Source organism: Oryzias latipes, chromosome 6, assembly GCF_053564925.1.
Source record: "Oryzias latipes strain Hd-rR chromosome 6, Olatipes_Hd-rR_3.1".
Classification (NCBI taxonomy): Eukaryota; Metazoa; Chordata; class Actinopteri; order Beloniformes; family Adrianichthyidae; genus Oryzias; species Oryzias latipes.
Window position 1 is genome coordinate 6,409,688 of NC_136242.1, and position 24,134 is coordinate 6,433,821.

The window sequence follows — 24,134 nt, forward strand, 5'->3', positions numbered from 1 at the left end:
AATGAAACTTTTTGAAGAGGAACGGCTCAGGAACAATAGTGGTCAATAAAATGACTTCTTTCATCTACTTCAGCTTCTACAACTAAGATGACTGTTGAAGAAGGACAAATAAGCCATTTAGTAAAAAAAAAAAAAATGTAGCAAACAATGTGAAACTATGGAGAAGAGAAGCATGCATGAAGCTCCAAAAAGGCCGGATTCTAAAAGCTGAGTTCAGGTTCAAGCAGAACAAAGCGAGGGAGTTTGGTCATGCAGAGATGAAAAACATCCAGTCTTCAAGAAAACAAAGAAACCTACACACCTTCATGAAGAGGAGCCTCATTATGAGAGAGATCTTTATTTGAATAAACACGGGTAAAGCTTTTTTTAAGTGGAAACAGGAAGTGAAGTTGTCCATCTAACTTCAGTTTTCCACTCCCAAAACACTTTTTCAGCACCTTTAGCAAACGTTGTTCCTTCTTTGCAGCACAGAAAACCCACCACAGAGTAAATGCTAAAAAACAGACTCTGTTGATGTAGTGCTCTCCAGTGGCCCGACTGGCTTTTCACATTCTGAAATTTCCGTACATCATGGGTTCAAGGTCGTCTTCCAATAGAATCGTGACAAATATCCACAAAGTCATTTCAGAGGGGGGAAACTCCTGCACACTCATGATTTAGGATTTCTGCTGGTGAAATACACCATCTGACCCCCACAAATACAACAACCTCCTCTTCCTCAGGCTTGACGTTTCCCCACATTCGTCTACGCCTACTTACCAAGTCTCACAGTCACTATTTCGCTCTAAAGCAGGCAGTGGTCAGCCTTTCTCCCCTTCACTGACACGACTGAGAAGGTAATCAATAAACTTTACCATGACGCCCAACATAAAGTGCTTCTTCACAATGACCTCCACGAGTTAAATATCACTTGAATAAAGTCATACCCTCACAGTCTGTGGTCTCTCGGAGCGACGGCCCCCTCAGTCAGTCTTTGAATGCAGCCTAAGACATTTGAATTTGTTCTCCTATAAACTGTTGGCTCCGGGAGCTTGGGGTGCCTTCAACAGAAAGTAAATGAACCTCATTGTGCTCGCTTTCCTTTTATAAACACAGTAATCTTTTGTTCCGTTATACTGACCCGGCTCAAAAGAAAGTTAGGGTAAATTTGGCTTCTTGGAATAATCTGGATTAAATTTGATTATAACAAGAGTAAATGAATTTATAAAGTTGTAATGCATATATTTGTTTGCTCTGATGTTTGGCCCAGTTCCACACAAAAAAGCTTACTTTTCCTTTTTTTCTTTTTAACAGTATGTGGAAACTTTTCATTGAAATTACTAAAATTTGCAACAATGATACAATAAAATAATTTATTTTCAGCGTCAACTAGAAAAAGTGAACAGAGATCACTTACGGACTACGGAAAAATATGAACTGGAATTTACATTAAAGAGTTTTGTAAACTGCTCATTGTCTCTGGAGTGGTGCTGCTCCTAGGCTTGGTTACTTTCAGGAAATGATTTCCTTCAGTAGAATATTTGTATGTAGTGCAGGAGTACTCTTTGTCATTTTACTCACTACAGCAACAGCATTGGATGACAGTAGTTCCTCTGGCGACATGGAGGAGAAGTAGGCGATGTTGGTGAGCGTGTACACAAAGGTCACCAGTGGAATGGAGATGTAGATGGCACGAGGTAGATTCCTGAACGAGGCAGCGTTCATGCACAGATGATACAAACAATACCCAAAACAAATGAAACAAGCATTTAATCCCCAGGAATTGCGTTCTGAAGAGCATGATCAAACTGACAGCATTGGTTGCTGTTCTAACGAACAAATGGGGAAAGAAATCACTGAGTAAAGCCCAAATGTCTGGACGGGACGTTGCTAATATTGGGCTTCATTATTCAAAGATTTTAGCAGAATTTTCTGAACAACACGTTGTAAATACATGTTCTTAGGACGCAGAATTATTCCTTCCTTTGTACATTTGAATGTTTCTAACTTTTGTTCTTTACTAGCACCAGATTATCACAACCTTACCCAATGATTACCATATAAGGGCATATACAGAGCTGTGTGCAAATAGAAGACGCACAGGGCTTCCAGCAGAGGCTCATCCAGTAAACCGTGGCAGGAATGGGCCTGAGAAATCCAGATTACCGGCATACCATGCTGTTTACCTTTTAGTTTTGAGTCCAGTGAGAACATTTGTTTGGTATTCTCCCATTTACTCCGTTTAATATTTTTACAGACAGCAGCTGCTTATCCTGAAGACCATAAGGGATGGTTGTTTATATCAACACTGGAGTTCTGAAAGTGCCAAACTATACTATTTCATTATTTCAAGAATCAGTGACAGATACAAACAATTGGGGAGGGGCGGGGGAGGTGGTAGTAGTAGAAGAAACTCACCGCCTGGGTTCAACCACCTCTTCTGTGACGTAATTGAGGAAGTTCCAGCCGCTGAAGGCAAATGAAGCCTGCAGGAAGGCCAGAGCAATCTGTCCCACCGATGGTGTTCTACTCATTGAAAAGGCCACCTGGGGGGTCAGAGCCTCATAATTCCCTATTTCGAGAATCAGATTTTTATAGGTTACTTTAGTTTTCATGTTCTGTTTTAAGTAAGAAGGCAAAGAAATGCAGGTTTACCATTAAAGATTTGCACCAAGCCAACGACTATGATCAGGCCCAAAGCCATCAGCTTTCCAACTGTGAAGATGTCCTGAATCCTTGTGGCCAAACGGACACTGGAACAGTTCACCCAGGTCAGAAATACTGAGGACAGACAAACAAGAGACCAACAGTCATACTGGGATTTATGGTTAACAACAGTATGTGGGAGAGGCTCTTTGGTGTGGCAAAATTAGAATACAAAATGCAATCATTCATGATGCAGTGTAACCTTTCACGTTCTGGCTAAAAACAACCTCTTTTTTAATTCTGTCCTTGCAGTTGGTTCTTTCTCAGAGTTGTGTCCCATCAGCAATACAAAGCCTCCTGATTGGTTGTTTCTAACATCAATAAAACATTAAACGCTTTCTTTGATTGAATTTCTGCTACAGCAGTTACATTATTCAGAGCTTTTGATTGGTTTGGACAGCCTGATGGGAGTATGCACAAAGAACAAGGCAGGTTTAATGGTCTCTGGGATTTGGACCAATGTCATTGCAGAACTTAAAAACACACTTGAAACTGGGGCTGGGCAATACATCAATTTGACAAGAAGATTGATTTAGAAGATTTTGGGGGGGAAAATTAGAATTGCATCTTCCCAGCTCTTGGCTTTCTCTGGCTTACATTTTTCTGAATAAGGTTAGCCCGCCTGTCTCTCGCAAGGCGCACACTTGAATAAGGCATTGAGCAAAGAGGAGTTTGTTCTGCGGGGTACATAAGTGCTCCCCCCGTAACTTTTGCTACACTTCTCTGTGTGGCATTTGGCTGATGAACAAAAAGGATGTTAAACGTGGCTTTCCAAAGGGGAGCAAAAGCACACACTGGGACACGGTCTGCAGTCAGAACAAACAATCAATTGTTTATTGGTGCAGGTGCAGTTTAAATAGGCAGTGACATGGCATGACCAGAGGGAAAACACCCGAGAAGAATTCTCAATAACTGGGAGCACACCCATTGGACAATCAACCTGTTAACAGATTTTTAACAGGATCCAGACAGAACTGGAGGATGAACCTAGTGGACGTACAGCAGGATCACTGCTGCTGAAGTGTAAACCAGGTCATTGGTTTCTGTGAATGTCGTGGTAGACCTTCCTCCCAATGCTTCATTCGTAGTTTCCAGGACACTTTCAGGTGGAACTGCACCTAACTCTTGCAGCAGGTGTCGGGGCTACCTGGTCTTCATCCAGGCCATGATCTTACCTTTCAGGTCAGATGCTGCCTTGTTAATTGTAATAGTGTCATGCCAGCACTCCACCCTCCTCATCAGCACAGTCTGTTTGGCAACAAGTAATGCACATCACCTTTAGCTCTCCAATGTTAAGAGCAGACCTGCTTCAGTGTCAATTTGTCTTGACTCCTTCCTTGTCAAAGTCCCCCGTTTATCATGATTTTCTGCTACTGACCTGCACCCCTGCCTCTGACCAAGCTCAACTTCTGAGTTGCTGCATATCTTTCCGATTCACTAAAATATTTGATTGTATTCCTAAGGTCTTTCCTTATGTCATAATATGAACAATACTTATAAAAGATCACTATGTTCAGCCAGGTAACTTAATCTGGGTCACTTCCTCTTTCCAAAGTAATTGATAAGGTTTAAGTAAAGTTAGGTGGGTAGGATCAGTTAAAATAATACAAAAATTACGGTCTGTCAACTGCAGAGTAGTTAGGGGAAACCCAGGAAACAAAGAAAAGCTTAATGTGGTAAATTTAAAAACCTATCATGGTGTTTTCCATCCATCCATCTTCCTCCGCTTATCCGGTACCGGGTCGCGGGGGCAGCAGTCTAAGCAAAGATGCCAGACTTCCCTCTCCCCGGCCACTTCCTTCAGCTCCACTGGGGGACCCCAAGTCATTCCCAGGCCAGCCTAGAGGCATAGCCTCTGCACCGTGTCCTGGGCCTCCGCCCAGTGGGACAAGCCCGGAACACCTCCCCAGAGAGTCATCCAGGAGGCATCCGGACTAGATGCCCGAGTCACCTCAACTGGCTCCTTTTAATGTGGAGGAGAAGCGGTTCTACTCATTGAACCGCTTCTGATGGCAGTGAGCTCTGCCTCATGGCAGATTGCGCAATCCAATGCAAACCAGGTTGAGCGCATGCCTTCAGCTTCTTTAGCGTATGCCAATAATCTAATGCTACATTAAATCATCTACACATTAACATTTTTATTACATGTCCTAACTTTCCATTTAATAACGTATTTCATGTTTCTCTTCCTTTATTTCTATTGTGTAGTCTGTCTGTATCATCCACTTTGGAGTAGCACTATACATATATCATTCTTCTTTAGTCCAATATGTAACTGCTATATTTATATAAAGAATGCTGATAGGAAACAAAATAAGTAGTTGGCAAATATCATGTGTTGGTACAGTTCTTTGTAACTCGGACTCTTGTTGGTGAAGACACTTACTGAGGCAGGTGGCAGACAGGAGTCGAGTTGCCACATAGGGGGGAACGCAGTCTGGGAAAACAGGCTGCAAGATGTAGCTGGAGAAGGTGAGCGCAATCACAGCCAGGGTGGTGGGGTACATGATGAGAACAGCACTCCACAGCAGCAGGAACCTTCAAAAGACAGGCAGGGGACAGTCTGTGCTTCAAGCTGCTAGAAATAGACTCAGTTTGTAGGAAAATAATGAAAAGCACATCAGCTTCCTCAAGAGATAATAAAAAGTTCTAAACATGATAGAAAAAAATAACTTTTAACAGGTAGAATTAAAAAAAAACCTCATGCATGCTCAATCATTAAGGAGGTTTTAACTCTGAAGACATTGTCTGGTTGGTCTCCCACCTCACTTCAGGCACAAGAAACCTCTCGACAACCAATAGGGGGGTGTTTACACACCCCTAACAAGGTTAATACTGAATTTCTGAGTCATCAGGGGGTATTCCAGAAAGGAGATTATGCTAGCTCCCACGGTAAGTTTGAGGCTAAGGAAGTGGATAACCTCAGCTTTCTGTTCCAAAAACAGAGGTATGTTTCAAGATAGGTCCTGTTGCCATAGCAACTCATGCTCTGAACATAACCTGGTCGGGAGCAGGTTTAGTTAAAGGTTAGTTTGTTTTCAGAGAGGTGAAGCAGCATGGCGTGTCCATTTGAAGATGATTTAGTGGATGAAGAAGCTCAGATAATACTTTTTCCACCATGAGAGGGTGATAAGACCACATATGGATGTTGGAAAAATAAACTATTTACATTGATCTAACTTAATTATTTGCTTCAGTTAAGATACATCATTTTTTTAGTTCCGTCAACTTAAAAATAACACGTAGTTTTCAGACAGTTATTTTACTTTCATTCAAATTAATTCAATTAAGTAAGTGCAACTTTGGTGCTGCTGTTGGATCGGCGCCGCAAAGGATTGTGGGATCCCATTCCCTTTGCCTGTCTCGACAGATTTGGGTTTAAGTGTGGGTTTTTGTCAAAGTGTGTTTAGTTGTTTAGCTGTTTTACTGTGTTTTGTTTAGTTATTTGTACTGTTATTGTCATGGTTTCAGTTTTTGGTGTCTTGTTTTTCGCTTTAGTTCTTGTCCTGTCTTGTTTGGTTCTGTTTCCTGTTTTATTTTGAAAGGTTTCCTGTCTTGTCATGTTTCTTGAGTTTTACTTCCTTTGGTCCCCATCTGCCCTAATCATGTTCACCTGTGTCTTGTCTGCCCTGTCTGTATATAAGTCTTGTCTCTGCCTTCCTCCTGTGTTGGTCCATTATTCCTGTCTGGTGTTCAGGTCATGCCATGTTCCATGTTTCTCGTCACGCCACGCCACGCCACAGTGAGTTTTTTGTTTTTGTTCTGACATCCTGCTCTGCAGCGCTTTTTTTTTTTTTTTTGTGAATTAAACCCACTAGCCCTGATCCTCATGCCTCCGCCTCTGCATCTGGGTCCAACCGGCTCTCGAGCCACCCCCCACCGTGACAGTTATGTTTAATTCTTTCTTCACCATGAGTGAGAGGATGATAAGGTTATTTAGCACACTTACTGCCTAGTGGCGAAATGTTTACCGTATTTTCCGGACTATAAGCCGCTACTTTTGTCTCGAACCCTCCACCCTGCAGCTTATTCAATGCCATGGCTAATTTATGATTTTTTTTAACTGCTGCCAGGAGCACTCCAGCAGTCTCAGTGGGGAGACACTCACACCAACAGCCAAACAGCATGGATCTCACTTTAGCTCTTAGACACTTAAGTCATGCTGCAATAAAAGAAGCCCCCATGCTCAGCCGCATCCCACAATCCTTTGACATTAGACCCAACGTGCACGTGACCTCCACTACAATATGACGGAGCTTTCAAGTTAAAAGCAATCGTTAAAAACGGTGTGAAAAAATCCACCATCACCAACTTCACTGTGGAAGGAAACTTCTGGTGCACGCCGAGCAGAGCCGCGTGGAGTGCGTGCCGCGCGGGCTTATAAGTCACTGCTGTTCTCTTTTACTGGTATGTTTTTTCATCCAGCCCTGTTATTTCCACATTGCTGCCGTGTTACTGTTGTGTCACAGGCGGAAGGAGGGGAGAGCTGCTTTCGCGTTCCGCTGCAGCTCCCTGCTCCTTCTTAAACACGCACGCGGTTTCAGCACATATACATCCTCAATCTACAACACAGTGTGGCGAACGGGGGGTTAGCCCCGCCTTAAACCCCTAAGACTCATGGGAAGTCGGGAATCTGAGTGTGAATTTCCACACCATGATTGAGGGAGCTGTTAGCTGAAGTCAGAACTATGCTTTTAGGCAGATGTGGGTGTGTTCAAATAAATAGGCTAAACTACTATTTACTCCTCCCTCTCTGAGACTACCGTGATCTCTCAGTATTCGGGCCAAGGTAATCAGTGATGCACCAGTTGAATCGCCATAACATGCGGCTTGTAAACAAATATGTCTTGTGTAGGAAAAAGTGGTTAATCCTCATTAAATTGAGAGAGTGCGGCTTGTAATCAGGTGCGCTCTATAGCCCGGAAATTACGGTAAATTGGAGGAACGGCATATGATTTAATGTGCCATGTTGCAAATCCATTTTTGTTTCATTAATTTTGTTATAAAAATATCTTAGACATATGAGAGTTCAAGAAGTACAATAAATTAAGATGGAAAAACATTTAATTGAATTAAAGGAAAATGACATTTAGTTAGATAAATATGTAAATTTGAGTTGTGAAAAAAAATTGAGTTGGATAGACGAAAAAATTAGGTTGAATAATTTTAACTTAATTACTTAATACCAATTGAATTAATTCATTTAAGTTGGATAATTTATATAAACATGCTTCACAATGAAAATAGAAATGAGATAGAAACTCATGCGTTTACTTTGTCCGTTATTTGTCTCCAATCAGAAACTCTTTATTTTGCTGATGATGCAGCCGTGTTGCTTTTTTGATGGACGTATAATCTTCATACCTCGTCATTTAAATCTATGACTCCGTCTCACTGAAGTATAGCGCTCTCTTTTTTTTCTCCACGTGTTTCCATGGTGACTCTGGAAATCGGCGATCTATTGAGAATGTCTTTATGTACCTGCTGTGCACATGCATTAACCCAGGGTTACCAAGTCGAGCGTAGTTATGCTAACTTATATCTCTTGGAACCGACATACCCAGGGGGGGGTATTCCAGGATGCATGTTTAAACTAGCCTGACTTTAACCCTGAACTCTGGCTGAAGTCCGCCTGAACTTGCTTACTCTGGGTATGTCGGTTCCAATAGACCAGATATGAGTTAGTGTAATTACCCTCGACTTTGTAAGCCTGGGTTAATGCACGTGCACGGCAAGTACGTAAAGACATTCTCAATGGATTGCCGATTTCCGGAGTCACCATGGAAACACGTGGAGAACAAAAGAGAGCGCTATACTTCAGTGAGACCGAGTCCGATTTTTTTTTAAAGACAGCGTATGAAGATTATAAACCCATCAAAAAAGTAATAATGCTGCATCAGCAAAAAGAGTTTCTGATTGGAGAAAAATAACAAAGTAAACGCACGAGTTTCTGATCTTATTTCTATTTTCATTGTGACGCATATATATATAACTTATCCAACTTAAATTAATTCTATTGGTATAAAGTAATTGAGTTACATTTATTCAACCTAATTTCTTATGTCTATCCAACTCTATTTTTTTTCCAACTCAAATTTACATATTTATCTAACTAAATGTCATTTTACTCCAATTCAATTAAATGTTTTTCCATCTTAATTTATTGTAATTCTTGATCTCTCATATGTCTAAGTTAGAGCCTACAGATATTCTCATTTTTATAATAAGATGAATAAAATAAAATGGATTTGATGTCGGGTACCGGGGGCCAGGGCGGTTAGGTTCACCTTCACTTCCGGGTTGAGGCTTTTATTTGTTAGGTTCCGGTTCGGTGTTCTGTTGTGTTTCTGTGGACTTGACGTCTTCATCGCCAGCACCTGTTTACTCACCTGTTGTCAATCACTGTTGTGTGTATATATACCTTGTGTTCCTCCTCACTTATCACTGGATCGTTCTCTTATGACTGTCACTAGTTTACGAGTCTCAGTGCCTTCCTCAGGATTAAAATCCTTGTGTTCTCAACTTCTGTCGTCCTGCATCTTGTGTCCACGCCTTCGTTCCTTGACATTTGAAACATGTAACCATACACCATATCTCTGAATTTATCATTAAACCACCATGTAGTACTGGTGCTATATAAACTCACCCTCCTTTTCCTCCCTCTCACTCATGGTGCAGAAAGAATTAAACATAACAGGACAAATAACTCGGCAAAACACAGTAAAACAGCTAAACAACTAAACACATTTGGTCAAAAACCCACACTTAAACCCAAATCTGTCCAGACAGGCAAAGGGAATGATATCCCACAATCCCTTGCGGTGCCTATCTAACAGCAGCACCAATGATACACCTACTTAATTGAATTAATTTAAAAGAAAGTAAAAAAAAATGTCTGATAACTATGTGTTATTTTTAAGATGACTTAACTAAAAAGAATTGATTTATCTTAACTAAAGCAAATAATACAGTTAGATAAAAGTAAAAAAATGTTTATCTTTCCAACATCTATATGTGGTCTTTTCATCCTCTCATGGTGGAAAAAGTATTATCTGAGCTTCTTCATCCACTAAATCATCTTCAAATGGACACGCCATGCTGCTTCACCTCTCTGAAAACAAACTAACCTTCAACTAAACCTGCTCCAGACCAGGTTATGTTCAGAGCATGAGTTGCTATGGCAACTTGACATACCCTGAAACATACCTCTGTTTTTGGAACTGAAAGCTGTGGTTGTACACTTCTTTAGCCTCAAACTTACCGTGGGAGCTACATAACCTGCTTTCTGGAATACCCCTCTGTCTTACATCTCATGGAAAACACACAATGTTTTGTTTTGTTTTTGTCTGTAAGGATGGCCTTTAGCCCTTATGCTGTCCTATGGGGTCCAGATGACCCCACCCTTACATTGACATGTTCTCCCTAACATGATAAAGGTGGAAAGATTTCATGTAATCCATGGACACCAGTGAAGATCACAAATCATTGAAGAAAAAAGGTTCAGCGCACTGTCTAGTGGACTCTCTATTTAAAGTGCCTAGGATAGAACAAGGGTTAGTTTGTTTGGCTTGATTTGGGTTTGGTTTTCTAAGGTCCATGTCATGTTCTCTATCGTTGCTTGGTTTTCACCTTGCCACAGTCTCACTTGCTTACTTTTGGTAATTTTCCACAGCTGTCTCACTACCAAAGAGCCTGGTTGTCAGTTCACCTTTGTCGGGCCAACTATTTGTTTATTCTTCTGTAGTGTTGTCATGTTTAAAGACCCACCCCAATGAAAATGGTCTTTTTGGTGTTTTTAACATGTTCTTGTAGCATTTTACTCATGATGGAGGACATTTATATAGAGAACATCAAGATTAAAACTGTGTTCATGAGTTTTTTTTTTTTAATGAAACTGTGGTTAATCAAGAGCACAGAGACTGCGATGGCCAAAGACTTCCTGTTCCACTCCAGTTCTGATGGATCCATGACGTCTTTTTTTGCCTTGTCTGAACTGGTATCTGGATCAGAACTGGCCGGCTGGATAGCTACGATATCGCTCGCTGTTTCTTTGCTAAGTAATGTTAGCTTGGGGTTGTGTGTGGCTGTAAGCTAGTGGGAAGGTGTGTAAACAAAAGAATGATGGGAAATCAGCAGAGAGTTACTTCCACACCAACAGTTTGGCCCACAACTCAGAGGCAAATTTCTGATGAACCCCTGCCGCTCTGCAGAGAATATGTCTAAAAAACAACAAAGATTTTTGGATTTTGGCAAGAAACTGCATAATTTTAATGAAATGACCGCTGGAGACACTTTTACAATAAATAAAATACAGTTGGAGTGTTGCTTTAATTGTAGGTGTTCTTGTCAAGTTTTAGTTTCTTAAGGTTTTATGAGTCTGCCATCAATACGGTAGACCACCATGCTGCCATCAGGAAGTGAAATCAAATGAATCCTGAGGTAGATTACTGCAGGGAAATCAAATCACTTTTACATGATGCTACTCCACTTTGAAAGAGAGACGGCTTACATGTGAGGAGGTGAAGGTGTAGAAACCCGGTTACTTTTGGGCAAATACACCTGCAGCTGGCTTCTCTGGGTTTTTCCTCTGAAACCATCTTAGTTAAATGCATGAAAATACTCATGAGATGAGGGCAGAACTCTCAAAAAACTCTCCATCCTCGAGCAGCACAGTGGTTGCTGGTTCTGCCTCTCTGTTTAAAAAGTGTGCTGTAATTGGAGCTTGTGCAGCAACCCCGTTGTCGTGGTGACCAGCCTCATGTCAGGATGGAGGAGCAGTTCAAACAAATATTAGCTCTTCCTGGGTCAGTTGTTTGTGTCTATTCACTACATGAGTGTGTCTCTCAGCTGGTAACAAGGTTTAGCTTTGCTGAGCAGCCGTCTGTGTACTTAGATCACCATGGCAACAACACATAGCATTCACACTGGATTTACCATTGCTCTAGTGGGAATTCAGGACCCGGTTTACACTGAGAGTATTAAAGCTCCCACTCCAACCATCATTTGATCAATTGCCAAAGCAATCCCAGTGGTCTTTAAATGATTACGCTGCTTTTAGCCAAAAAACAGGATAAAGTTCATTAATCAAATAGATCAACTTGTTTTCTAGGACATAGTTTCTGCAGGGCAGAGGTTTACTTGAAATTTACATTTGGGTTGTGTGTGGGACTGTTAGCAAGAAAGAAGCCTGCGCTGATTTCCCATCATCCCTTTGTTTACACACCCTCCCACTAGCTTACACCCCCTTACAACCCCCAAGGTAAAATTAGCATGGCACAAAAATCAGCAAGCAATATCAGAGCAATCCAGCTGTACAGTTCTGAGCCAGATACCAGTGCAGAAGAGGAAAACAAAGACGAGCATGAATCTATGTGTCTGGTGCATCAGAATGGAGCAGAGCAGGGAGCAGGAGGCCTGCTGGTTGTAACTGCTCCTGCACCTTATGTGTGCCTTTAGGGTCTTTCACGCAGACATGACTTCCGATTCATGCTGTGGCTGTTTTCTTCCCTCTCCAAACGCAGAATTGTCAGGACCTCCTCTCTTTGGTTCTCCTCCTCCTCTTTGGTTCTTCTCCTCTTCCTGGTTCTCCTCCTCCTCTTTGTTTCTCCTCTTCTTCTTGGTTCTCCTCCCCTCTTTGGTTCTTCTCCTCTCTTTGGTTCTCCTCCTCTTTGTGGTTCTCCTCCTCTCTTTGGTTCTCCTCCTCTTCTTTGTTCTCCACCCCTCTTTGGTTCTTCTCCTGTCTTTGGTTCTTCTCCTCTCTTTGGTTCTCCACCTCTCTTTGGTTCTCCTCCTCCCCCTCTTTGGTTCTCTTCCTCTCTTTGGTTCTCCACCTCTCTTTGGTTCTCCTCCTCCCCCTCTTTGGTTCTCTTCCTCTCTTTGGTTCTTCTCCTCTATTTGGTTCTCCTCTTCACTTTGGCTCCCCCCTACTCTTTGGTTCTCCTCTTCTCTTATCTACGTATAGTTTGGACTAGAAGGGGTTTAAAAGTTCTTGGGGTTTATTTGGATACAAATGAGTTTCAGATGAAAAATTGGGATGGGATGTTGGACAAAGTTTGTGTGAGGTTGTCTAAATGGAAATGGTTGCTACCTCAGCTGTCTTACAGAGAACGCGTCCTGATTGCAAACAACCTAGTGGCCTCGATGCTCTGGCACACACTTCTGGTTCTCTCTCCTCCTAAGGATCTACTCACCAAGGTGCAGCGTGTGCTTACCGACTTTTTCTGGAACGGTAAACATTGGACACGAGAAGCTTCCCTGTTTCAGCCGCTCTCTGAAGGGGGGCAGGGATTAGTTGACGTCACATCCAGACTGATGGCCTTCAGACTGCGAACTGCCCAGCGGCTGCTGTATCACAGCAGTATGCGATGGCTCGACACTGCCAGAATCCTCCTAAGAAGAGCCGGAGGTCTTGGCTATGACAAGCAGCTCTTCCTTTTAACCAGAGGACGTCTAGATTTGAGTGGTCTCCCTCCTTTCTATAGTTCAGTTCTTGAAGCCTGGAGAGCGCTAAAGTTTACTCGGGCTCAGGCTGCCATTCCTGGACTGTGGAAATGTGAAATGTGAATTTTGTGGGACATCTGAAACTCTGGCACATTTGGTAATTGAGGGTAACAGGCTAAGGGGTTTGTTCACACTTTTGGAAGACTGGTGTCTCAGGCTCGGAAGTGTTTTCCTTCCCATTGTTCGTTTTTGGCCTCAAATATACGGCCCGAAGGAAACATGTACACACCATTCTCAATTTTATTTTTGCAACAGCAAAACTCGCTATCTGGTTAACAAGGAAAAATCGGTTACTCTCTGTTGGTTGTGCGGATGTTCCCTTTATGTTTATTTGTCTTCTGAAAAGTCATGTGAATGTTGAATTTGCTTATTTTAAGTTGATCGACGACCTGGAGGGAGTTCTGTGTACTATCGGGGAGGATAATAACATTGTGTTCCAATTCTGATGGATTACAAGCTACATACTGTTTTTTTTTTTTGTTGCTCCGCAATGTGGTACCTTTTTGGTCTTATTTTTCTTTTAATGTACAGTGTGTCTTTATTTTAATGTGATTTATTAAAGTTTTGTAAAAATCAATCTCCTCTTCTCTTTGGTTCTCCTCCGCTCTGCATTGTCATTGAAGTGAACTGCACCAGAGTCCATCTGCAGACACCCTCAGGAGGACCAGAGTTCTCTTGTTTGGTCCAAACCAGAGATCAGGTGAAATTTCACACCTGACCAACCAGGACGGACGATCAGAGAAAACCAGATCTAGATCAGATCAGGATCAGACCAGGCAGTGTGTATGTCCTATTGCGTCAGAACCTGGTGTCACTGTAGAGGAGCTGCTGGACGTCTTCGCCTCATTTTTTCATCTCTTCAAAAATTAACTGCCTGTAACTGTTCGCCACTCAGTTAAATATTTCTTTGGAAGAGTTTGTACTTTTTACTTACATGTTTTTGAACTGAAAGGTGTTTTAAAAAGGAAAGACTCATGAGAGGAACAGCTGGCTGTGTGGGGAAAAGCCCAACGTTCTCTATGATCATCAGCACAGAGTAGGAGAACCACTGAAATGGGAAAAGACTTTTCTTACCCCATCAGACCACCAAATATTTCTGTCACGTAGGAGTAGTCCCCTCCAGATTTGGGAATGGTAACTCCCAGTTCAGCATAGCACAGGGAGCCCAACCCAGCGATACAGCCTCCGAGAACCCACACTACCAAGGCCAAACCAACCGAACCCGAGTGCTCCAGGACGCCTTTAGGAGAAATGAAGATCCCAGAGCCAATTATGTTTCCTGAGAAAACAAAGATTAAAAACAGGAAAATGTGAAGGTGCATGTTTCCACAGGCAGAAGCCTTCATGTCAAAAATTGCTCCTTTTTGCAGATAAAGGTTTGTTTCTGTCTCAGTCAACAGCTGGAAAAGAGGATTTTATCCCCATAGAGCTCCATCTGGGAAAGTCTGACCAACACAGTTTACCTCAATCCCTTTTTACCGGCTAAGCTACTTATTCTGAATAAAGCCAGACAGGATCAAGTTTCGGTTACCTATTTCCTCTCTATCTATTACTTTTTGGGTTTTTCTGGAGCCTGCCTGTGCTGTCTGTCTTTGGTGTCATGAGGCAAAGACTGCAACAATGAGCCTCTTTAATTGGGAACATGATGATTGCATGAACTCTAGAAATCTCCTTAAAAACTGGTTTACATGCTAAAGTCAGTAATCAGATTACTCTCATAGCTTGTATACACATAGAGACAAATCTGTTGTGTATTTTGTTTCTATCTGAACTCAGACTGTTAACAGAAAACCCATACAGAGTTTATGGATCTATAAAAAGGCTCAATATTTCTGTAGTTAGAACGCCGTACATTATAATGTCAGCCAGCGTTCAGCGGCCTTCTGTTTTCTATCTACATTGAAACTATCGTCTTCCAGCTGTTTATACACGGTCCTAAAGGTTAAAGTTCAAGCTAAATTAGATCAAAATATACCCATGAAGAAAAAATCCTGTTGCTACATTCATTACTAACACGTTTTTTTTTTATTACAATGGCTCTTTTTTTTGTAGGTTTGCAGATTTAAGGAGAAATAAAGCATTTGTACCAAGATGGACTGGTTTATAAGGAGGTTTCTCTGAAAAGGAGAGGAATGAAGGTCAGTAGGACAGAGAATCTATGTGTAAATGAGGAACTCAAGAGGGCAGTGAGGTTAAAGGGAGCAGAGGTGGAGAAGGTGGAGGACGTCCAGAACAATCCAGAACAGGGAAGAGGCGTGTGTCTTGTAATCTTTCCTTGATTTCTCCCTGACGTAGACTGGATTTCATAATCCTAAATTAAAAACATTTCACTCTACCGACCCCAAAGCTCCTCCCCTTCGTCTCCTGTGCTTCCCCTTCCGTCCTGCAGCCAAAGACTTTCTTCCTGGTTCTTTTGTGTCAAAGGAGTTTAGAGTTTTGTCCTGCTGTTTTGATGCAAATTCCAGCATTTGCTCTTTTTTGATCAAAACATATATAAATATATTTTCCTTTGGACATCTTCACCCCCCGTGAGCTCTCTGGGATAGAAGTGGCAATCTGGAGAAGAAGAAGTGTTAAAGAGGAATGTCAAGGCTATCAGTCAGAAAGGAGGAAAACCCTCTTGGCCCCAGTTCTCAGCATGCAGTGTAGAGTAGCCACAGGCTTCCAGCATTCACACTGAAGCCCCCCCAGGAACACAGAAAGCAGCCAAGTGTGCACACAACCGTTACATAACCTGACATTAATGATCCTCCCAGAGCTGGGGAGAAGCTCTAGCCCACAGCATCTCTGCATCTCTGCAGCATCGCAGACACAAACTAATCCCTCTGATTTGATTTGAGTTTGAAATGCTGACCTGCTCTGTGGTGAACCCATCTGACTAAAGGGCAGATGCTTCTGGACAGTCTTCTCATTTCTAGATGGAAAGGATCTACTTCAAGGAGAAACAGGAATCCTCTCATCTCAAACCAAAGACAACATGATAAAAAGCCTTGAAGCAGCATTCCTGCAGTCATCAGGGTGAAGTCCTGCAGAATGTTCCACACTGAAATGACTGAGAAAACCATCCAGAATCCTCGTCATCATCACACAGTTCTGCACACCACCCTAATGACAAATACTCCACCAGCCTTTTCTTCATCTGTGCTCCTCACGCATGTTCTTAACACCTTCCAGGTCAGTCGTGTTCACAGGAACACGCGTTCACCCCAAACTGTCTTCTGCCGCAGAGCATGCTCAGGACAGCAGCTGTGTATGATGACCACTCCCACCTTTACTTCTCTTATGGATCTAGGAAATGTAGTCATAGCTCTGGAAAAATGTGTAATGTTACTTTGACCCACCTTACAAATGTACTCAGCAATCTAAGTAAAAGTTTCACTGTAAAAATGCAAAAACGTGTTACCAGTGAACACTCACACAGTTTTTCAAAGGCATTTTCCTTCTAGTCTTGCAGCTTTCTTAGAAACATGTTCAGAAAATGTTAATTCTGCCCAAAATGTTAAATGTTGCTCTGCACTGATCCACAAACTGCCTGCAGTCAAGTTAGGCTGGAAAGAACTGGAGCAATTAGGGTTTCTGTGACTGTTGTGTTGTTTTGATGTTTAAAAATCAAAAAGGGAGCACATACTTATCAAGTCAACAGCACTACCGGACTCTTGCAGTCCACAGGATTTGGGGTGTGAAAAAATGAAAAAGGTCCGTACGAAATGTTTGCTTCTGACACTTACTGACCCTTATTGACCCTTACTGACCCTTATTGACCCTTATTAACCCTTACTGACCCTTTTTGACCCTTACTGACCCTTATTGACCCTTACTGACCCTTACTGACCCTTATTGACCCTTACTGACCCTTATTAACCCTTACTGACCCTTTTTGACCCTTACTGACCCTTATTAACCCTTACTGACCCTTTTTGACCCTTACTGACCCTTATTAACCCTTACTGACCCTTTTTGACCCTTACTGACCCTTATTAACCCTTACTGACCCTTTTTGACCCTTATTGACCTTTATTGACCCTTACTCACCCTTACTGACCATTATTGGTCGGGTGGCCGTGGTGCAGCGGTAGGGCGGTCGACCCACGATCGTAATATTGCAGGTTCGATTCCCGCCTTGCACGCCCATGCGTCGAAGTGTCCTTGGGCAAGACACTGAACCCCACCATGCCTCTGGTGGTAGGCGAGCACCTGTGTTTGGCAGCGAAGCAGCCACTAGTGTGAGTAAATGTGTGTGTGACTGGGTGAATGGGTCCGTGACTGTAAAGCGCTTTGTTCTTGTCGGAAGAAATGCGCTATATAAGTATACGCCATTTATTGACCCTTATTGACCCTTACTGACCCTTGCCTGTTCCTTAAGTGTTCGCTGCAACCTGTCACTAGCAACATGCCCCTAGAAGAAAAATGCATGAACATCTTTGCTCTACAGACCACTGAGTGGTCTATGACCTTGGTGTTTCAGAAGGCCACCTGTGTGCCCCTTACAGTTTATACCAGTTTTCCCTCCCAGACAGCCCTCATCCACCTGTGTGGGCAGTGGTGACAAAGGCCTTAGAGGAGAAGAAGATGAGGTTCTGATCCAGTTTCAGCCTGTTGTCTTTTTCTCTGGTAGAGCAGCCAGCAAACTGCCAGCTGGAAGCAGGGAGACGCTGAACCCTGATTCTGTCAGACTGCATTGTGGTGTTTGCTGTCAAACCCCACGTGAGGTCAAACCAGGAAAGGGGCACTGCGCACACTTCCATCCCCTCCATCAGTGAAAGTTCCTGCCGGTTCCTACTTCCTCATATATGCAGCTTTAACAAGATGTGAACCAGTTTAAGAAAATGAATGAAAAGATCTAGGATAAGAAGATTCTGGCTTGTGTTTGTCAGTTTAGCTCCGCCCCTTTATGTCTTTGGGATACAGTCTGCAGATCAGCTGCTGATAAAAGTTCAAAAACTGCATGTGTGACACTGAGGCTGGACTAAAATAATTTGAAGTTAGTTTCTGATCACAGTACAGAACATGTTCTCGCTTTTCTGTGCAGCAACATCACAGATGAGTTCAGGCAGAAAATCAGGGAAAATCCCAGAATAATCTCTAATCTATCAATGCAGACAACATCATGACGCCCTCGCCAATAGTCATCCATCCATTGGTCACCTTTTTCACCATAAAGCACTTTGTACATAGAGACAGCAGAAAAAGTCAAAAGCTATAAAGACGAAGACGGCCAAAAGAAAGCCAGAAGAAAAATGGCAATAGAAAGGTTGAAATGGAAGACGTGAAGAACACAAACAATAAAAGTATGATATGCAGTTCTCTCAAAAGGTATTAGAAATTCAATGTCACTTTCTTTTTTTATACCCAAGACATCTGAGTTTTAGATCAAAAGATGAATATAAGACTAAAGGTCAGAATTCCAGCTTTTATTTGATATTGACATCAAGATGTGTTAAGCAACTCATTACAGAGCATCTTTTCTTTGTACCCACTCACGTTTTAAATGAGCAAAAATATTGGAACAGACAATATTAAATTAACTTAAAATGACAAAAATGTAATATTTGGTGCCATAAACCTTATTTGCAGTAACTGCTTTGAGGCTGCAAACCGTTGACTTTACCAAGTTGTTCCTTTTGTCATTTGAAATTCTGTTCCAGGCCTTCATTACAACGTCTTTCAGTTCTTTGGTTCAACTGCTGCTGTTACTCTTGGCCGACCTGTTCGATATCAGTAGTTTCTTTCTTTTTCAGGACATTCCAACTGATTTCACTGGTTATGCGCAATATTTGTGCAATAGTTCTGAATGATTTTGCCTCTTCTCTCAGCTTCAAAATGGTTTGCATTTAGATAAAAGATAAAGTCCCACATTCTGTCACACACCTAGGTGTGCGAAATTTGTTCTCTGCATTTGACCCATCCCCTGGGGGAGCGGTGAGCTGCAGACGAGCCGCGCTCAGGAGGCAGCAGCGTTAAGGCTCTTGCTCAAGGGCCCTCACTGGGTGATGTTAAATGCTCGCCATTGATATGCTAATTGCCCTATTACCATTGTTCATTCCCCTCCAGGAATCGAACCTTGGATTCCTGCATGTGTGGGTTTTAAGAAAATGTGCAATGTCCTGAGTTGTTTAACATATCTAGATGTCAATGCCATGCAATAAAAGCTGGTATTCTGAACTTCAGTCTCATATTCATCTAGTGATCTGAAACCCTTCAGTTTACCACAAAAGCAAAGGTCTTGACTATGCTGTTCCACTGGTTCTAGAGTGGAACATCCATAACAACGCTGCTTCTCTGACAGGAAGAAAGAGCGACTGCTACAACATGAAGGAAACCAGCATTCTAAATCCACAGCAGCATCTGCAAGGCAGGGACCAGAACAGGGACCAGAACAGAGACCAAAACAGGGACCAGAACAGGGACCAGAACATAGACTAGAACAGAGACCAGAACAGGGACCAGAACAGAGACTAAAATAGAGACCAGAACAGGGACCAGGACAGAGACAAGACCAGGGACTAGAACACGGAGAAGAACACAGACCAGAACAGGGACCACAACAGGGTCCAGAACAGGAACCAGAACAAAGACCAGAACAGGGAGCAGAACAGGGACTAGAAGAGGGACCAGAACAAAAACCAGGACAAAGACCAGAACAGGGACTAGAACAGGGACCAGAACAAAAACCAGAACAGAGACCAGAACAGAGACTACAACAGGGACCAGAACAGAGACTAGAACACGGATCAGAACAGGTACCAGAACACAGACCAGAACACAGACCAAACAAGGACCAGAACTGGGACCACAACAGAGACCAGAACAAAGACCAGAACAGAGACCAGAACAGAGACCAGAACAGGGACCAGAACAGAGACCAGAACAGAGACTAGAACAGGGACCAGAACAGAGACTAAAATAGAGACCAGAACAGGGACCAGGACAGAGACAAGACCAGGGACCAGAACACGGAGAAGAACACAGACCAGAACAGGGACCACAACAGGGTCCAGAACAGAGACCAGAACAGGGACCAGAACAGAGACTAGAATAGAGACCAGAACAGGGACCAGAACAGAGAATAGAACAGGGATCAGAACACGGACAAGAACACAGACCAGAACAGGGACCAGAACAGAGACCAGAACAGAGACTAGAACAGGGACCAGAACAGAGACTAGAACAGAGACCAGAACAGGGACCAGAACAGAGACTAGAACAGGGAGCAGAACAGAGACTACAACAGGGACCAGAACACAGACCAGAACAGAGACTAGAACAGGGACCACAACAGAGACTAGAACAGAGACCTGGTGCCTGTTGCACAAAAGTAGGATAAGGGATTAAGCCAGGATATCTTGGTGATCCTGGCTCAATTGATCCCCAATCCGGTTGCACTAAAGCTGGATAGGGGGCAGGAGGATATGTTATGGTATAAATTACCATGGAGATTTATTCTGTGGAGCTAGCCTGCTCCAGACCAGGCTAAATTCCAGGATCTATTTAATCTCATCGCTAACGTCAGTCAGCAGTCGCCACAAATGGAAACCAATAGTTATTTCACTGCTCACTATACATTGTTATCACATATAACTAGACCCACTGTCATTATTTAAATGTTTGTGATCATTAATTTCAATCATTTTGGATAAATAATGAGTTTTAGATGATGTTGCTATCATTAGATAATTTACAGTTTCCCATAGACTATAAGGCTATATGTAAAATGATAGAATATTAGGGCCACAGAGGGGAAAAAAAGACAAGTCATAATATTGTAACCAGTTGTTTTAAAGGAGGATAGTTGTTAAAATGACAGATGTGGGGCATTTCGTGAAATTGTACCTCAGTATGGTTTCATAAACGAAGACATGCTGAGGTGCCAGAATATGAAGTATCACATTGTCATAACTATCAAAAGTGTAAAAAGAATATGTTGCTTTTCTGCAGAAAGAACCAGTCTCATAAATTTATGACTTTATCCTTTTTCCTCAGTGGGGCCCTAGTACTCTGTCATACAAAATAATACACATTCCATTAAAATATGAAAACACAATGTGTAACATTATGTTCCTTTATTGAATAAGGATAAAACAAAGCAGGTAAACTACACTCAAAAAACGTTCACTTTGAATGAACATAAAAAAATTATGGAAATGATTTCCACATCATTAGATGGCGTTACTTGAACAAAAATGAATCATATTGGTCCTACTTAATGTACTTAGGTTCAAACTAATAAATTTAAGTTGATTCAATCTAAATACTGCAGTTGGACCCAACTTTAAAATAATATTGTTGCTCACTCTCAAAAGATAAAAGTTGATCCAACTTAATTGAATCACTCCAATTGGTCACACCTCATTAAATTAAGTTTATTCAACTTACATTTGTATGACTACCTAACACAATTTATGTTGATATTACTTAATTTTTTGCTTTAATTTTATTTATACATCTGACAATGATAAGGTTTTCCAAAGTTTCAACCAATGGGTCTTTAAATTTTCACATCAAAGACATGAAATGCGCAGTAATGTCCCACATGACAAGACAGGAGTTCAAATAATGCAAATTCTGTTTTAAGTTACATGAACAGTTTACTGCACAAGGGGTTTGGTCATCATCCTCTCCCACACTCATGGTGCAGAAAAGAAATAAAACATATCAGTTTAAATCACAAGTTAAAACAGAGTAAAACAGCTAGACAATAAAACCCACGGACAAAAACTCACACTTAGACCCCAATCTGCCCAGATAGACGAAGAAAATGGAATCCCACAAATCCTTGCGATTACTAATGTATCCAATTCAACGGTATCATGTTGAATCAACATGATTGAAATTAGTAACTTTTAAATGGATTATTTTTATGTACGATCGACATGATTCATTCACGTAAGATTAACAAACATTAACATTTTCTGGTTGAAATGACAAGTTACATTTTCATAAAATTAATTGGCTGGTAATTTAATTTAAAAAAATCTTGAGTCTGCTTTATCACTGTGGCGGTGTTGCCTTTCTTCTTAATTATATCTTTTACCTCCTCGTATGCCTCCATGAGGATTTGTGCTTCCGACGGGGAAAGGTACGCGGCCCTAGTTGCCATGGTAAATCAGTTTATCTGTGATCTGTGGAGGGGTCTGTTTGAGTGAGCCGTGAGCGCGCACCTATCCAGGATTGGTTACACCTGGCTTGATGAATCCGTGTCTGCTCATCCTGGCTTGGTGTTTGTGCAACCGATTAAGCCAGGACGCACATGTTTTGGATTCATTGAGCTCAGCTTAGTCATTTATCCCGGATGTCTTAATTCTACTTTTGTGCAACAGGCCCCAGAACAGGGACCAGAACAGAGACTAGAATAGAGACCAGAACAGGGACCAGAACAGAGAATAGAACAGGGATCAGAACACGGACAAGAACACAGACCAGAACAGGGACCACAACAGGGACCAGAACAGGAACCAATACAAAGACCGGAACAGAGACCAGAACAGGGACTAGAACAGGGACCAGAACAAAGACCAGAACAGAGACCAGAACAGGGACTACAACAGAGACCAGAACAGAAACCAGAACAGAGACTAGAACAGAGACTAGAACAGAGACTAGAACAGACCAGAACAGAGACCAGAACATGGACCAGAACAAAGACTACAACAGGGACCAGAATAGAGACTAGAACAGAGACCAAAACAGGGACCAGAACAGAGACCAGGACAGAGACTAGAACAGGGACCAGAACAGACACTAGAACTGAGACCAGAACAGGGACCAGAACAGAGACCAGGACAGAGAATAGAACAGGGACCAGAACAGAGACAACAACAGGGACCAGAATAGAGACCAGAACAGAGACTAGAACAGGGGCTTCAAGGTGGGTTTTTCTGTTGGTTTTTAAGTGAAATATTGGCAAAACTCCAAGCTTCTTCCTCCTCATTTCTTCTTCTTATCAGTGAAAGCCTGTTGCTGTTACCTACTCGGTTCATTCACTTTTCCAAATTCTTCTCCAACTTTAACTTGAGTAATCAGCTGCCTGTAAATCTCTGCCTGCCCTCCTCATCGGCCTACTCCTTGTTGAGCAGTAGTATCTGAGCGTGAGGCATCCGTGGACCTCCGTACCTATGATGATGGTGCACGCGCTCAGCAGCCCGATCTCCTTCTTCAGAGTCACCCTGTCCGGGATCTTCTCCTTCTTCCCGCCGTGCGCGGCGCCGCGGCGCGTTCGCGCGCAGAGGCTGCTGTTTTGCCCGTCCATGTCCATCAGCTCGGGTCCGGTCCGGTCCGTCCAGTCCTCAGGACTCCCGTCCTCCTCTCCTTCATGCGGAGTGGAAGGCTTGCGCCTGCGCAACAGGCTGACGCGGTTCGGGCTAGAATGTTAAACAGGCCCGTGATGCGTTCACGGGCAGCGACCGGGGCCGGTCAGGTTCTTCTCATCGAAACATGATGATTGTTGGACTCTCACGTGTTTCAACGACACAAGCGGTCTGCTCTGCAGGCGCGGTGACCTGAGCTGACCCCATGGAAATGCTGAGAGGTCCACTCACTGAAGAGATCCTGACCGAAGCTCCAAAGTCCTTCAGACGTTTCTGCTCTCCTGGACAGTTTCAGGATTTTTTAAATGAACCTTTATTTACCCAAGAAATTTCCCACTGAGATTAAGAATCTCTTTTTCAAGGGAGTCCTGGCTAGGAGGAAACAATAAATTACATTTACAATGAAAACGTGAACATTGAAAACTGATTAAAAATGTTAGGTTCAGCTCAAGAGCTGGGAATTTCAGAAACCTTGCCGCAGACATGGAGATCTTTTTACTTTGCTTGAAAACCTCTTAGATGATCTGAACATCAGTGCATGAGAACAATCTTAAACATTTCCATTTTTCACCTTCTGATGTTTTTCTTTCACAGACTTTCTAGGAGTGAAGCTGTCAGGAGCAGAGACTGTTTTCCATGTTCACT

The 24,134-nt window shown here is 42.4% G+C and overlaps 1 protein-coding gene across 1 annotated transcript in view; it reads right to left on the reverse strand.

Moving 5' to 3' along the window:
- slc7a10b (solute carrier family 7 member 10b) overlaps window positions 1–23,541 on the reverse strand; it is a 43,226-nt gene extending 19,685 nt beyond the window's left edge. The window contains exons 1-6 of the mRNA XM_011472821.4: window positions 23,296–23,541; window positions 14,260–14,464; window positions 5,072–5,223; window positions 2,635–2,760; window positions 2,398–2,551; window positions 1,561–1,684 (exon numbers count right to left, since the gene is read on the reverse strand). Of these exons, the coding sequence (XP_011471123.1) occupies window positions 1,561–1,684; window positions 2,398–2,551; window positions 2,635–2,760; window positions 5,072–5,223; window positions 14,260–14,464; window positions 23,296–23,437 (903 nt within the window). The 5' untranslated portion in view covers window positions 23,438–23,541. The remainder of the gene's footprint in view (window positions 1–1,560; window positions 1,685–2,397; window positions 2,552–2,634; window positions 2,761–5,071; window positions 5,224–14,259; window positions 14,465–23,295) is intronic.
- Between the last annotated feature and the right edge of the window lie 593 nt (window positions 23,542–24,134).